This window comes from Pteropus alecto, unplaced genomic scaffold (genome assembly GCF_000325575.1).
Source record: "Pteropus alecto unplaced genomic scaffold, ASM32557v1 scaffold86, whole genome shotgun sequence".
Taxonomy (NCBI): domain Eukaryota; kingdom Metazoa; phylum Chordata; class Mammalia; order Chiroptera; family Pteropodidae; genus Pteropus; species Pteropus alecto.
Window position 1 is genome coordinate 14,982,971 of NW_006442109.1, and position 16,624 is coordinate 14,999,594.

Consider the following 16,624-nt stretch of genomic DNA (forward strand, 5'->3'; position numbering starts at 1 on the left):
ACCTGAATTTATGCAACTACCGAGACTCTGAATTCAATTACCAGAAAACAAGGAGACCTACAGTTAATAGGTTTAGAGCCCAAGGAAACACATTAAGAGTAAAGTAATATGGCTAAAATGTGCCATTGGTACCAGAACCACATACCATTCATGTACCAGTGGCTTTTTTGCCTCGAGCTTTGTATTTCAAAAAATTTCAAATCTACAGAAAAAATTTTTAAAAAAGTACAATGAACATCTTATACTCTTTATGTAGATTAACATTTTGCCACTTTCTCGCTCTTTCAAATGAATTTGAAGGTGAGTTGCAGACACCATGACAAACTTCTAAATGTTTCAGAAGTGCCCCCTAAAAAGTATTTTCCTACCTAGCCACAATACCATTATTGCATAACAAACGTTATCAACAATTCCATAATATCATCTGATATATAATCAATATTCAAATTTCTCCAATTGTTCCAAACATATCTTTTATAGATTTGTCTTTTTACATCCAGGGTCCAGTCAAGGTATACGCAATACATTTGGTCATTGAGTCTTTAGTCTTTTTCAACAACTTCCATTTTCTTGGCTTTAAATGACATTAACTTTTTTGAAGGATCCAGGCCAATTGCTTTTAGAACATCCCACATTTTGGATTTGTCTGAGTGTTTCCTGACCACTGAAGCCACATCAAACATTTTGGGCATAAATTCAATATGGACGATAATACATACTTCCTATTGTACCAGAAGGCACTTCAAGTCAGGTGGTCCCACCAATTGTGACACCAAGCTTGATGACCGGGGAAAGGAGGTAACTACCAGACCTCTCTATTACAAAGGTGCAGCTTTTCTTCTGCATATCTGTGCTGTGATTATTTGAGACTATGTAAATCTTGTTCCCCACAATTATTTCACCTAATGATATAAGCATCAATCGATGATTCTTGCTTGAATCAATTATTACATTGGGGCTTAAAAATTGGTGGATTACTAACTCTACCACTCTTTCTACTTTAATTAGCTGGCATTCCACTAATTAAAAAAGAAAATAGGTCTTTCCTTCCTTCCTTTGTATCATTATGGACTCATAGATTTTTAAAAATGCATTATAATCTATTACTGTCACTATTCTTTGTAATGTTCAAATTTAGTCAGTGAAAGCCCTTTCGAGTCAGTTCTTATGTTCTTTTAATGTGACTTTTTGCTTGCTATCTGCTACAAATTGATCTAGGCTCACCTTGTACTTCCCCTGCCACAGATCTGGAATCAGCAGTTTCTCAAAGGAGCCCTAGTTTCTAGTGGGTAATGGTACTTTGTATCCAAGATGTGGGCACTAGGTGGTCATTGTTTCTCCGCCCTTTCATTATGAATTTACTGATATTTCCAAAACAGATTTAATATTATAGGTTTTTAATTGTTACTATTTTATCCTTCTTATAGTGAAAATTTTACTCCTTAATAACATAAATGTTTATTTGCTTTATTCTGTAATATACATAGTTTCAGAATTATCATAACAGATTAACAATGAACCTTTTAAGTAAACTTAAAGTATGTTACCCTTTTATGGTCCTTTGTTTTGTCTAACTTCACATCCCACTAAAGATGCATAGTCAGAATGCTGTGTTCAAAAGTTATTTAAATTAATTCTTCCCTGTGTTCTATTACTAATTTGATACATAGTGAAGTTGTTTGTTTCTATTTAATTCCATTTTAGGGTTTACATAAAACATCCGTCTTGTTCAAAAGTCAAAAAGTTAAATTATATTGTATACAAATTCATAAAAATTACAACCAGAAGTCCTGCTCCCATCCTCAACCTTCTACCCCGTTCTCACCTAACCCCACAGTTTCAGTTTTCATTTTCAGTTTCTGGCCTATCCTTCCTGTATTTTTTGAAAAATTAGCAAATGCATAAACACATGTACATATATTCTTATTTCCCCTTTTTCTTATATAAAATGTAAACTGTATACACTTGTATAAAGGTGGAGCCATCTCCACCATAGTGCCCTGGCAATCTAGCATGTATCCACGTAGGCTACGCAAGCAAAGGCTTGAACCACAGCTGATGTGTCTAGTCAAAAAGCTGTCATCCTCCAGGAACATGAGGGGATGGCAGGCTTGGGAGGAGCTGCCTCCAAGCCAGCTCCCATTCACCTCCCCATCTTCCCTTGGAGGCTGTTATGAGACCATTTCTTATCACCTCCTGGGTTATGAGAAGGCTTCTGCTCTGCTGCTCTCGGGGTACAGCTACAGACTACACAACTGCTTAGTGGTAGTCTAGAATTGGCTCTTGCATAAAAGGGTACCCTATGCCTCATATTGCGCCCCACCCCACCTCCCGCACTTTTTTTTGATGGTGTCCTCTTTGGTGTGTGAGACAAGGACCCAGGGAGCTAGCATCTTTGGCTCCTTGTAGGAATCCAAAAGTGGCTCATTTTATCTATACTGGCAAATCAGTCAGGCTTTGGCCTTGTTTTGTCTTGTGTGCTTCACAACTTGCTTGTTTGACTTAACAAAATATCTCATAAATCTTAGCATATTGGTTCCTAGTGGCCTTCCTCATTCTTTATGACTCTATAATACATTTGGGTACCATGGTGTCACCACCTAGACTATATTTGAAGCGTTCGAATAAGCAGCTTTCCTAGAGGCCTTTGGACTTTAACGACTGCTTCAAGGATAGTGTTGTGAAAATACTAAGGCCTTTCATATCAAGAGGGCCTAAAATATAATGTAATTTCTTCTTAAGTTCAACACGCACCCATTTTCCTTGGCCTAGAACCTTCTGGGACAGGCAGGAAGCCGCCGCTGCCACCTTTGAAGGGTGATAATGCACCATGTCGTAGTCGATGAGAGTCAGTTCCATCAAATATTTGGCTAAAGTGTGCTGTTCAACATCAACCTACAAAAGAACAGCCAGGGACAATAAGAAACACAACTGTTATATTATTGCAAAATTCTCGGTAAAGGCCTAAGAGCTCAAATCCACTTACCTCACTTTTCTTTCTCAGGTAACTGTGGTTTCACAGTAGTTACAAACATACACTGTGAGGTCTTTTCTCTTAAGAACTGATGACACAAGCATTAGGACTTACCTAAAAGTTATTTCCTAAAAATTCATAAGCCTTCTTTTAATGGGATCACTGTTTCTGGGGTGAGACAACAAGCAGTAAAATAAAGTCTCCTACAGAATCGGAGGCACTTACCTCCCCAGCTTTTGATGCCCGCCTTAAGAAATGTAGCGGCAAAGGTCGACCCAACTCAAATTTCAGTTCTTTCAAAATTAGAGTTTCCATTTCTCGGATTTGGGAACTGGTATACGCATTGTCTGTGATGTAAACAAAGTCTTCAATATTGGGAGAAAACATCTCCTCATACTTGGAAGCCAAAAGCAGAGCTGTAATCCCAACCAGTTGAAGCTTCTTACGAGAGACCGGCTGAACCTAATTGAAGAAGACTGCATCAAAACTCATATCTAACCAGAAGACTGGGGTTCTGGAGGGAAGAAAGTGAAAGGTAACCAAGTCCTAGAGATATGCACATCGTCCCTGCTCATGCCCCTCTTAAGGGCACAAGAAACCTAAATATTCATAGCAGGTACCACCACCACTCCCAGCAGCTCTGTTATTGAGTACTCACTATATGCCAGGCACATGCTAAGATTCTTACAATCATCTCATTTAATCCTCACAAAAATCCTAGAAAGTACATATTTTTTTTTACCCACTTACAAACAGATGGCCTGAGAAGAGATTTAGATCAGTCAGTTGCTGAGTAGACAAGAATTATGCCTGACCACCAAGCTCCTAGTCACTGCTCCACCCACATCACCCTGGCTTCAGTATCTAGGGAGCCCCAGACATGGTCTGGATCAGGACGAGACCAAGTCAAAACAGCAGAAATTTAATGGATGCCTAGGTACAAGGAAGGGGGTGTCATCATTCAGCTTGAAGAATCAGAAAGATGCTTCAGAGTCAGGGAAAATTTCTCTCTAGGGTATAGTGTTTCTCTTTATTTCTTTTAAAACAAAACAAAACAAAACAAAACAAAAGACTTTGCTTTTTTTGCTTCAACTCATAACTGAAAATCTACCAAAAACATGACTTTATAATTAAACCACTTATATAAAGAAAACCACTGAATCTGTGGTTACTTAGGATTTTGTAGTAGTTTAGGGTCATTATCATAAACACAATTATTGTATTGTTTATACTTAACCTAAACCTATATCATAAATGTTCACTTTAAATAAATAAATCCTTATCTGCAAGGCTACTACTTGGTAGATAACACATTAAGGGTTTATGCCTGGAATTTTTTCTAACTGGTCAGTGTGTCTGCATTACCAGTTGATAAATATTTTGATGATTACTTCTGCCTCTCAGCTTAATTTCTTACATTACTTTTTGAGACTTCACATTCCTGTATACACCTCACACACATCCCCAACCTCTTTTTAAAAAACTCTGCCTCCTCCCGCTTCTCCAGTGATTCAATGCCAAAGTTGACTTAAAACTCTGAAGTCTTCTAGCCAAACTGCTCACTTTTCAGCTGAGGAAACTTAATACCAAAGAATACTGAACTACAGAAACTGTGCAAGCAGGCCTGGCAAACCATCATCCAAAGGCACCACAGACTCCAGATTGACTTTCCGACCATATGCTGATATACTTCCTTTGAAGGAATGATTTGATTATGGCAATGCCATAATTCCCCCGAGCTCTTCTCAGTCGGCTGACCTAACAGAAATGCCCACCATTGGTCAGCATCACCAGAGGTCTGACACACTTGAACTGCTTCTCTTTCTAGCACCTGAGGTTCTTTGGCTTCTCCTAAATTGGCTTTAGGTCTTTTCTTCAGAGGTACCAAACCTTGGCATTACATAAATGCAATGTTCTGTGAGCCGCTGGTACGAAGCCACACTTACTTGTAAAAATCGATCCATAATGGCGACACACATGTAAAGAGTTTCCTGTAGCAGCCTAAATTTGGAGTGGACTTGCACCAGCCAATCCACCAGGATGGCACGCATACGTCCGTTTATATCTCTTCCATCTAAGAAATGTGGATTTATGCATTGCAGAACCTGTTGGTGGAATTAAATGTTTAAAATGCAGACCTCTTTCCTTCCCAGTGGTACATGCCACATTGCTTATACAATCACAACACAAAGGCCACTCGCCTCAAGCTGCCTTAGATACTGGTAGATATCCTTAACGTAGTCACTGCAGAGCTGAGGGTTTTCCCAATCTTCATTATCAATGTCCTCAATTTTGCAGAGTAAGGCATCAGAGAAAGCTTGGCAGAGGTTCTCTTCCTTCATGGAGATATCCTCAGGTGTGGGAGAAGGAGCCTACATTGACGAATTAAAGTGCATATATTACTATCTTAGGAGTAGCCTTCATCACAAAGATATGCAGAGCCAACTGGTTTAAAAGTATCATATGTATTTTTGAAACATGTTAAAGCCAAAATAAATTTCAGAGTAAGAGGTAAATAATTCAGGATATAGTAGATGCATGATCTGGCCCCTCCCTTCCCCTCCTTGCTGGCTCATCTCCTGCTTCTCTCCCCTTAGTCTGCTTCACTCCAGCCTGCTGGCCGCCCTCACTGCAAGCAGGCTCCCTCTTACCAGAACGTTCTTGTCCTTGTATCTGCATGGGTAATTTCCTCACCTTCTTCAAGCTTTGCTTAAATGTTACCTTCTCAGTGAAGTCTATCCTGACTTCTCTTTAAAATAATCACCTGCCAAATCTATACTTTCAGTGATCATTCTATAGTTAAAATAACCATGTTTCCTATTCCCCTCACACATACATTCCTCTCTCATACTGTATTTTTCTCCATAGAACCTATAACCTTCTACTATATTATAGAGCTTACTTATATACGGTGTTATTATTTTCTGTCTACCTTTGCTAAAATGTAAGCTCTATAAACTTAGATTTACTTAAATTCATTTTGTCCACTTAGTTCAAATACCTTTATCATCCCTGATACACAGTAGATGCTCAATGAATATTTACCGAGTGAAAGAAACTTAGACACCTGGGTTCAGAGATTCCTACAGCTGACGGTTCACTTTACCAGTAGCCTCTTCTGCAACTATAATGTTTTTTTCTCATCAACTAATTTATTCTAAATTGAGACACTGGAAACTAAAAAGCAGAAAAGTATATTCCAGCTTATGAATAAAATAGGAGGAGAAAACAAAGACTGAGCAAATACATACCTCATCATTTATTTTCTTATACTGACAGGGTGATTATTTTTTTTGAAAATCAGACACATTAAAAATGTATTAAGCTAAAACAAGTGTCTAATGATGAAGTATAAATAAACCATTACTTTTTAAAAGAGGTACTTCTCAAAATAAAACCTAATAGGACGGCTGGGCTATAAAGAATATGTATTAAAATAATAAAATATAGGGGGGAAAAAAAGAAAGCTGTATCATAAACAATTCTGATTTACATTAAAGATCACTGATTATAGTTTTCAATCTTAGAGAAGGATAAAACAATAACAAAATAAACATAACAGTTCAAAACAGGCCCCTCCCTCTTAAATCAAAGGTCTTAAACTGAGGAAGGGGCCAGGAGAACAACAGGTATGCAGGTAGGCATGTCATTAATCAAGAATTTAAAAACCTCAAGGGGCTAGAATATATAAGAAGAGCTACTTGAGGTGTCAGGGGGAAACCTAGGAAAGGTTACCGGAGAGAAGACCTCCAGGAAAATGAGTAGGCAAAAGGTATGCCAGTACAAAGTTCCAAGAGATAAAGGCCAGTCTGGGGACAGTACGTTGATTTGGGATGGCGGGAAGTAGCGCATGAGGTATGCAAAGGTGTGCTGGAGGTAGCGCATGAGGTAAGCAAGAACCTGGCTAAAAAGTTTAAATTTTATCCAAAGAGAAGTGAACCCACTGAAGAACTGAGCAAGAGTGACTAGAATCAGATGTGCATTTTAACAAGCACATGTGGCTGCAGTTTAAGGTTACCTTTTGGAAGGATAAGCATTATCACTCTCCCCAAGAAGGGCAGGCAGGACCAGAAAACTGATTTAAGAAGGCAGAGGCTATCATCACATGCTTTATGTGCTGCCTTGGCAGCCTGAAATGTTTACCTGTCTATTCAGAAGTACATGTGAGTTTAGCTATACCCAAAAGCCACAGGATAAGACAACACTAATTGCTCTGGCCCTTAATTTAGAACTTCTTAAAAGCATTCCTTTGGGATTCCAACATAATTTAATGATTCTAAAAATCCTTTCTAAGATCCCACTCATCTGTGCAGGCAGCTGTCTAAGCCCTATGGACCAATAGTGCCTGCTTCATGCAAAAATTAAAAACTTATCAGCTAGTTAACCATCACATGATAAAATCATGTCTGAAGAATAAAAACTTTTAAATTAGATTAATGAGTGAGTTCTGTGGGCTGTCAGAGACAACCGAAAAGTCCTATCAGAAACAATGAAGACGTGAGATTTTGCAAAATCTGAGAAGCTCCTGTTTGGAAAGAAGCTGGGTAAAGTGTGAGTAAAGGCTACTGAATTTCTAGTACCAACATTGACTGAGTTGGGTCTGTTGAAAGAATGATTGATATTAACAGACAAATATATAGGTATTGACACAAGTCTTGGTAAAACACAGAGTGCCTTTATTTACTAAATTTATGATGCCAAACATCATAAATCGATGTCAATTAAGGGCATCAAGGAAGGACTCCAAGCAAACTGTTGATTTTGATCAATTCATGAGGAGTATGTACTCATGCACACAGAGGCACGCACAGCTGTAGAAAGGCAAAATTGGTTATTCTGATTAGTTTTATGGAATACATTATGCAACGGAGTAGAATTTTAGGGGTAGGAAGAATAGTAAAAATAAATCGACCTTTTGTTCTATGTACTCTATGTACTTCTGCTTTGTTTTTGTTTTTGTTTTTGTTTTTGACTATGTTTCTCATATAATTAAAAATGAAAGGCAGTTTTTTATTTAATGTAAACAGTTGTGCTTATTCACTTTTATACATACTTTTGTTAGGCTTTAAAACATTCTTACACTTGAATCATGACTATCACTGTATTTAATGCTGAAATCGAAATATGCAAATCTAAAACTGCATCCGAATTCCTAGCTGTGACCCCCTGTACACTGCCTAAGCTTGCATCTATCTCTGTTACACCCTGTTATAACACGTGCTTATACTCTGATGTTCCTGATTTGATTGGGAGCTACTTGAGGACAGAGTAGGTGGTTCATTCGACTTGTTTCCTCAATGTCCAGCAAATAAGGGGCTAGTAAAAGGCTTTCTCCTTCCTTCAAACTACTCAGTGTTTGCCAAAACTTCATTAGTCAGCAAAAAACATTCTTCTCCAAAAATTGCAGGATAATAAGCTCCTGCATATACCTATAAATGGCAGGAATCTTTTAAGGCCTCAGCCAGGACCCTTTGTGATTCAGTTGCTTCATCTGCTACAAAAAAGAAACCTGCCCTCCAGTTTTGCAGAGGGGATAGAATGCATTCAATCAGAGGTCTGGGAACAATGCTTTCGGGTACACATGGCTCAAGTTATAAGCTTTCCAGGGCTCACTGCTGCTAGACACCTTGTGCTCGAATAGCATTTCCACACCTCCAGGGACTGGCTGTAAAGGAGCAGCAATGACTGTGTAGATAGAACACAGGACAAAGTAAAAGCCAGAGGGGTGACCACAGACAGGTAAGTGGAGGGGCTCATCTGTCCGGGGGTGGGGCTTCCCCTAAATTGTGAGCACCGTGGTCTCTTCTCTAATGTGTCTCCGAGAAAAGTGTAATTGAATTGGAAATAATTATCGTTCATTAATCCCTGATGTCTTCTAAAACTAAAAGCACGTTTCAGTCACGGAAGTGATTTTTATATGAACTGAGCTAAAGGTCCACAATTTTTTATCTGAAACACAGTCGCCTCAATTTTGTTAGGAAACTAGAGAAAAAGGAGTCAGCCAAGGAGATGTGGAGTAAAGGGAATTCAGAAAGAGTAGAATTGTGGAGGTTGCAGGAGAAAATGTCTCCTTTGTTTTCTTCATATTTTTTTGTTTTTTTTTGCTTTTTTGTGTTTTTCTTCTTCTCTGATTCAAGCAGTATCATGGACCTATGGTGAAAAGTCTGAAATTTTTAAGAAAATGAATATTAAACTTAAGCTCAAAATAATACTCAAAAATAACTGCCATCAACATTTTTGCATATAAATAGACACTTTTAAAAGCAAATTTGGGGTTTCACTGCAGTATTGTGTTATAATCTAATTTTTCCTAATAATGTAATGTGCATTTTGACATCTTTAAATATTCTATTAAAACACAGTTATCCTTTCATTAAAAAGATTTAACTGATCTCCTAATATGGAATATTTCTCTATTATATTAGAAATATTCATTATAGCACTATTTAAAAGTTCCCAATTGTCTCTCTGTTCATTTTCTTGGGATAAATTTTTATTATCAATTTATTTATTTATTTATTTATTTATTTATTTCTCGATCTATCTATCTCACTTAATCTAATGCCTTATTTATTTTTATTAAAATTCTTGGGGTGGACATTGGTTAATAAAATCAAACATGTTTCAAGTGTACAATTCAATAATTTCATACACACACACACATATATATTGCATTGTGTGTTCACCACCCACAGTTAGATTTCCTCCAAATATTTGATCCCTTGTACTCTTATCTACCTCTCCGTTCCCCTCCTTCCCTCTGGTAACCAGTAATCCACTGTTCGTGTCCATGGGTCTGTTTGTTTGTCATGTTTGTTACTTCAGTTTTATATCCTATATATGAGTGAAATCATATGGTTTTCAACTTTTTCTGTCTGACTTATTTCACTTAGCATAATTATCTCAAGATCCACTTAGGATAAATTTTAAAAACAGACTTACTGGATATGGAGAATAACCATTTGAAATATACTGCCAAATGGCCCTCCTGAAATGTGGGAGAAACTACATTCAGTCACCCAAATAAAATGCTTCTTAATGGTCAAGAGATCAAGGCCTGAAAAACTACTTTGGGTCTGGCATTTGGGAAGCCACTAGAAACCTCCTAGGAAAGACCCAATAAAGGAAGGTGAATCTTGAGTATTTGTTTTGAGCTCTAGTCCTTGATTTGAAGCTTTTCTCTCCTGTCAGGAACAGCAACGTGCTTGCCACCATCACTCCGAAGCAGCAGGCGCACAAGTCTGTCCTGCTCCTTCAGATGCTGCTGGCCCATTTCCAACTGTATTTCCCAATGGATGATGTCTCTCTCTTAACTCACACATCTAAAGCCAAACAAGACACCTTCTCCAAAGCTATCTGCATCTCCTGACTTTCCTATTTTTTATTAATTTATTCCATAAATGGTTTCTTAAATACTCAGTGCTTAAGGGTCTCATTCCCCCATTCCAAGCAACGTATCCAAAGAATTCCTCCTACATACGAGATGACGTCCCTGAAAGGAGTTTTGGTATATCCTAACACATTTGATGTTGTCTCTTAGCATCCATATAGACTAATTCAAGACCCTCATCAGCTCTTGCTTGGACAACGGCAATACCTTCTAATTTATGGCCCTTCCATGGCTGCTCTCCATGGCTTTCATTGCTTCTCTTCTCAAAATTTCACAGGTTCCTCATTGCCTAACGGGATAAAATCCAAATTCCAAGGCCTTTGAATCCAACTGCAACATTTTCCCAACTTAATCTTCTGCTTCCTCATACAAACCTTCTGACCTAATTTAGATTTGTGGACTCCTTATGCAAAGGACATGATTATAGGCCTATTTCCACTTTGGTACCTTTATTCTTGTTACTGCTTTTTTGCCCAAAAGTGCTCTTTCCTATCAGCTTCTCCTTATCTTTACGAATGCCATTTATTCCATGAAGTTTCCCCTGACTACTCCATCCATCAGTGTTCTCCCCATCTTTTAGATGTACTTACCAAAGGATAGCATTTCCATCTACCCCAGTCATTTAACATCCAGTCATACATTGCCCAGGGGCATCTATCATCAATCCCTCAATAAATTACCCATCAATGAGTAATTTAATTTTCAGATACATATGCCCCTCTAGATAAGCTTCGTGAGGGCAAGATGCCTCTGTAGCAGCCTTAACATAACTGGATGTGTATAGTAAGTGCTCAATATATATATTTCTCAAATGTAACCGATGTTTTATTTTGAAAAATTTCAAACATAATATAAAATATATGTATTTGAGCTGGAAAAGCGAAGTAGTTATTGTTGTATTCTCAGCACTTACAACGATGCCAGTCTCAGTAATTACATGAATGTATGTAATCTATGAATGAGAGGATGCATGAACTTGAACATGATGGCAGAGAAACAGGCCAATGGGTCTGTTAGCATTCTAACTCCAGTTGAGCTAACCAGTCACAGGGACTACAACTTATCAACACAGAATGATGGCATTACCTTGTTCTTACATGAGTGTGGGTTTCAGAATTGTAAACTTCCATAGGCTTCATGGGCAAGTTCATTCTTAAGGTGATTATTTTAATAAAACCTACCAAATTTCACTCTGAGGTCACTAAATTTATGTGGGTATTGAGGTAATTAACTTTGTTATTCAAGGTCATAATATTAATTTAAGGTACCATCACTAAAAAAATGTATATTCATTTCCTACAGTGTTGTTTCAAAGCAGAGCTCTAGCTATGAATGTTCTTCAAAAGTTGCACTGTTGATAAAGGCACCTCACCTTGCAGTCTAGCCAAAACAGACTACCTCATTAAGTAGGTTTGTAAATTTAGAACTTCCTACCTTTGGAGCCAACATTTTCATCTGTACCGGTTTCACAGAAGCAGTAGGTTTCACTTGTTTGTTGACATTTGTTGTTTTGGTGGGTAAAACAGGTACTTTGGTGTTCTGAGCTTTCTGTAAGGAAAAAAAAAGAAATGTGAATAGTATAGGACAGTAGGTGTTGCCTGCTTTGTGCACATGTACAGTTCTCACAGTTGTTACCTTAGCTACTTGTGTGGCTCTGGTTGTAACTCTATTTCCAATTTCTTCTAAAACTGCCCGCCGGAGCGTCACATGACTCTTTGCTTTAGAATTAACTCCTGTGTCAATATTCTCCAAGTCAGTGGACACCTAAAAAAATTTAATGAAGAGTTTAGACAACTTAAAATTCCCTAATATCATATACTCAAATTCAGAAATGCTTTAGGAAAGGTGCATATGCTGAGATCTATTTGCTAGAGGGAAGAAGTATATTTCAGGAAGTCTAAAAATACTATTTGTGTTTCATAACAACACTCTAAATTAGGCAAATCACTCATCCACCTTATCTATAAAAAAAAAAAAAATTCCACTAAGAGCTTAACAGTGATTTTTTTCTCAAATAGCGCCAATGTCACTTATTAGAGATCCCTATATATTAAAAGTATCTATAGATTCCACTAAGAGCTTAAAAAAAATTCTCAAATAGCACCAATGTCACTTATTAGAGATCTCTATATATTAAAAGTATCTATAGTATTTTTAAAAGCTTTACAGAGATTAATAACAAGTGCAATTAAGACAAAATATTAAAAAGCTATAATAGGTCTGGCTGTTTAAAAACCAGATGTTTTAAACCCACACTAGCTTTGACTCTTATGCCATTCTAGAGATAAAAAGTGTCCCTGTGGACGTGATCTTTTAGAGATACAGCCTTTAAAAATGCAGTTGCCATAGCATGGATTCTCTGCTATATTAAGGATACTTAGAAAGGAAATAGTTTTCATGGGTAAAATCTAGAGAAAGTGGGAATTGTATGAAATAAAAATTGTTAGTCGACCTTAACTCGCTTTAATCAGAATATGCTTAGAAACAAAACTTGCTAGGAAAATCAATTCATACAAAAAATTAGTTTTATCACAGAAGTGATTAAACACATCACTAGGAAAAAAAAACAACATGTCCTATTCTCAGAAATTGAGAGTCCTAATGCTAAAGAATCTCCCAACAAGGGGCTTGAACGAACCACCAGGAAAGACAGAGTGGGCAGGGAAAAACTCCAGCCTTCCTGGATAGAAGGAATTTGACTCTGAAAGAACTTTATGGAATAGATTAGACAAAAATTACTTGTCAGTTCAGACTTATATCCACAAAGGGGTAGGAATTAAAAACTGAATGTATTCAATTTATTAGGATTCTCAAAAGTCATACTGTGCAATTTTTCCAGCAATAATTGCCAAATTTCAAAAGCGTTTGAAAGTGTAATGCTTAAGGGTAGAAGGCTGGTAATGTGACTAAGTTTAAATCCATCTGGAAAGGAAAATTAGCTTCTAACTTGCCTTGCAGCCAGGAGAATGAAACTCATGTGTGTCAGGACCTTCTCTAAAACACCATTAACAGTTTTATTTTTGCAAAGATGAAATAAACGAATTCATACTTGATCAAACATTCAGAACACTTTACTGCTACGGAATTACTTCCAGTCCTTCTCTCCATTCTCACCACGGATCCCTTAGTCTGAGAATGGAGGAAGGAAACCCCAAGAACCCTGTAGTTTCCCCTAACAACAAAGAGCACTCAGGATTGCTTGCTGAGGTTTTAGGTCCAGTGCTCCGGAGGCTCTCGTAAGAGGTGCCATCCCGGAGGCGCTTTCCTGAACCTGCCCCACTCCCGAGGCAGAGACTGGCCGTGGCAAGGGCGGGGAACTGAAAAGCGGAACCTAGGCGGGGAGACCCGCCAGAGACGGGCCGCAGGGCCTGCGCCGCTGGGGAAGGGGAAAGCTAGAAGAATATGAAAGCGGCAAGATGAAGACGAACAAGCTCTAAGCAGAAAAGAGGAGAGGCTGCCAAGGGGGCTGCGCAGCGGAAGCCCCTGGCTGGTGTGTAGGGTCGCCAGGCCCACTCACCGTCGGGCGTCGGAGCAGCGCCATGAGGGACACAGCAGGCAAGAGTGCCAGCCCGGGCCCTGGAGGGACGGGGACAGGAGAAGGAGAGCAGAAGCTTCCGCGGCGCCGTTAGGTCTGCACTCCCAGCCCGCACCGCTGGGGATCTTCGCAATGTCGCCAGGTTCCAGGATTCAAATACCGCGCCGCTCGCGCCCCATTGGGCGGCCTTACGTACGGTGCGCTCTTCCCATTGGCCAAGGAGGAGGCATCTCCGCATGCTGATTGGCTAAACTTTTCAGACCTTTTGGTTGTCATAACAACAAGTTGCGTTTTCTGCGGCTGTTTTTTTGTTTGTTTTTTGTTTTTTAAATCTCGGCCTCCAAGATAAAATAAAATATCTCATGGGAAAGCAAACATAGGACACCTCTGAATTTTGGCAAGGCCTCACCTACGGATGTTTCACTACGTTCGTACTGGGTGGGTGGAAGTTGTTCCTAGGGAACACCCTGGAAATGCCATTTCAGACTTTATTCCCCTTCCAGAAATTTCGAATTGGAGTTTAGGTCGGGTTGGTCTGAGTCTTTGAACAGGGGCCGCTGGTGGCTCAGGGCTGCACTGTTAGGTGGGTGAGACACAAATGTGTGCTAAATTTGTGGCGTTTTTGGCATTTATTCAAAATCTAAGATTCCCAGGAGACAAAAGAAGCAAACAAAAAAGAGGTAAATGCGATTCGTGTGATTTGTGATTCATGTAAGCTCTCCATTGTATACTGCCGGCCCCTAGCACATTGTTTGGTATGTGTTATGGTCGTTAGTCAAAAATTTTCGTTGAAATAAAATGATTCTCTGACGGGTAGAATATTTTAAAATGAAAAAGGTGTGATCCAGCCTTAGGCAGAAGGGTAGGAGGATCAGGTCAAAACAGGAAAAGAGGAACCTGACAGGAGGAAAGAGGAAAGGAAAAGTCCAACACCCACAGTAAAAGTAGTGGAATAACTCCTCATAACAGGCTCCATCTAAGAATTTAAGCAAGATTTCCCATCACTCCTATGGCTTACCTCTCTATTACTTGGGTACCAATGAGCCTTAAAAATGAAGTTAAGTGATCTGGATAACATTCCATCCCTTGCCCTTGCCCATGCATCTGACATTTCTAAACCTGTTTTTGCTTCTATAAAACAGGAATAATTGCAGCTACTATGTAGCATGGGAAGATCTTAGTGTATCCATCATCTTATAAGAAAAAGTCTTGGGAAGGAAAAATAGCTGTTTAGTGTGCACTGAGGTTGTAAGTAAAATTATATTTTTGTTATGTTGTTATAATATTGTGGTGTTATCAAAAGCTACAACTATAAAAGTAATGATCCTCACTGATTCACAGCTTTTTAAACAAATGCTATGAATGGTAAAGTGCTCTTAACTGACTCAACATTGTCAAAATCAATTTAATCCATATTAATTAAAATGGAAGTAATCTTTCTTTCTTATCCTTCATTGCAACCTAGAACCTGGCAAATAAACTTTTTAATTCAACCTCTTGTTTAATGCATCGTAGTTCTATATTTTTTGTTTCCTGTTCCCTCCTGCCTTAGATAACATTGATCAGTCTTCCTGTGTCATAATTTACATAAACTTTCTCATCAAAGCCTCATAACAATCCTTGTAAAACAAGTAGTAGCCTAATTTTTGTCATTTTTAAATTGAGTTATAGTTGACATATAACATATAGTTCTAGGCGTACAACACAACGATTTGATATTTGAATAGATTGTAAAATAACTACCATGGTAAGTCTAGTTAACATCTGTCACATATTATCTTGATTTGAAGAAACTAAGGATCAGATCAGTTAAATGTCTTGGCTGCAATCATAGCACGTAAGAGTTTCAGAGCTAGGATTTGTACTCAGGTCTAATTCCAAACCCTGTGCTCTTTACACTCTATTTACCATTGTCTCCTCTATTTACATTTGGCAGAAAGAGTAGAAAAAGTTTGAAATAGCCATCAAAGGAAATCAAATAGAAAATTAATCAAAGATAAATTTCTTGAAGGCCTTTGCAGTATGATAAAATTCTACATGATCGATTCACTTTATTTCCATTTCTTGGTCAAGTACTGCTTCAAAAAGCAAATATGAAGTGAAGGGAGAATATTGCAGGCAGAAGGAGCACCCCAAGCAAAAACACAGACCACCATTACTGGACTGGCATGATGGGAGACAAGGCAAATGGCTTGGTTTTGGCAGGAGCTATTAGGCTTCAAGGTAGCTCTTGCCTATTGTCTTCCAACCGCATGAAAAGGAGTCAGAGACAGAGACAGAGAATCTGAGATTTCTACACATATGTTTAGGGCCTGGCATGCCAAATGGGAACTCGTCTTTTCTGACACCTAAATCCCCCAGTTTGGTGTAGAGTCTCAGAGCCTTGGCTATGAAGACACTCCTCTTGAATCACCAAAGATTTGCTTGCTGTTTGTCAGACCCTCTTCACTTCCAGTTTCTTATTCAGATGCCCACCTCTTTCTCCCAGTCTTGAGATTCTTTTTCTCAGATTTCCAGGACCTTCCCCCATTGGGAATACTTCACAATCAGATAGCTACTGTTGATGGAGAATTCAACAACTTTAGAAGGCAAAAATTGCCCAGGTCAGGTCAGGGCTGGAAACCTCACAGCTCACCTAGTAGTCTCATAGGCAAACCACTAGGATCATGTCAAATTCAAACCCAGGAACTTATTAAGTTAAACAAATGCACTACAATGTATTTTT

General features: G+C 38.5%; 1 protein-coding gene across 2 annotated transcripts in view; it reads right to left on the minus strand.

The window, feature by feature from the left end:
* The window catches only part of CCNB2 (cyclin B2), a 16,440-nt gene extending 2,358 nt beyond the window's left edge, over positions 1–14,082 (minus strand). Inside the window, exons 1-7 of one of the 2 annotated variants that reach the window (XM_006920311.2) lie at positions 13,882–14,082; positions 12,000–12,128; positions 11,799–11,912; positions 5,176–5,346; positions 4,921–5,079; positions 3,200–3,436; positions 2,755–2,895 (exon numbers count right to left, since the gene is read on the minus strand). In XM_006920311.2, coding sequence (XP_006920373.1) covers positions 2,755–2,895; positions 3,200–3,436; positions 4,921–5,079; positions 5,176–5,346; positions 11,799–11,912; positions 12,000–12,128; positions 13,882–13,905 — 975 coding nt within the window. In that variant the 5' untranslated portion in view covers positions 13,906–14,082. The remainder of the gene's footprint in view (positions 1–2,754; positions 2,896–3,199; positions 3,437–4,920; positions 5,080–5,175; positions 5,347–11,798; positions 11,913–11,999; positions 12,129–13,881) is intronic. The other variant, XM_015596053.2, reaches the window with a different exon arrangement.
* Positions 14,083–16,624: the final 2,542 nt, after the last annotated feature.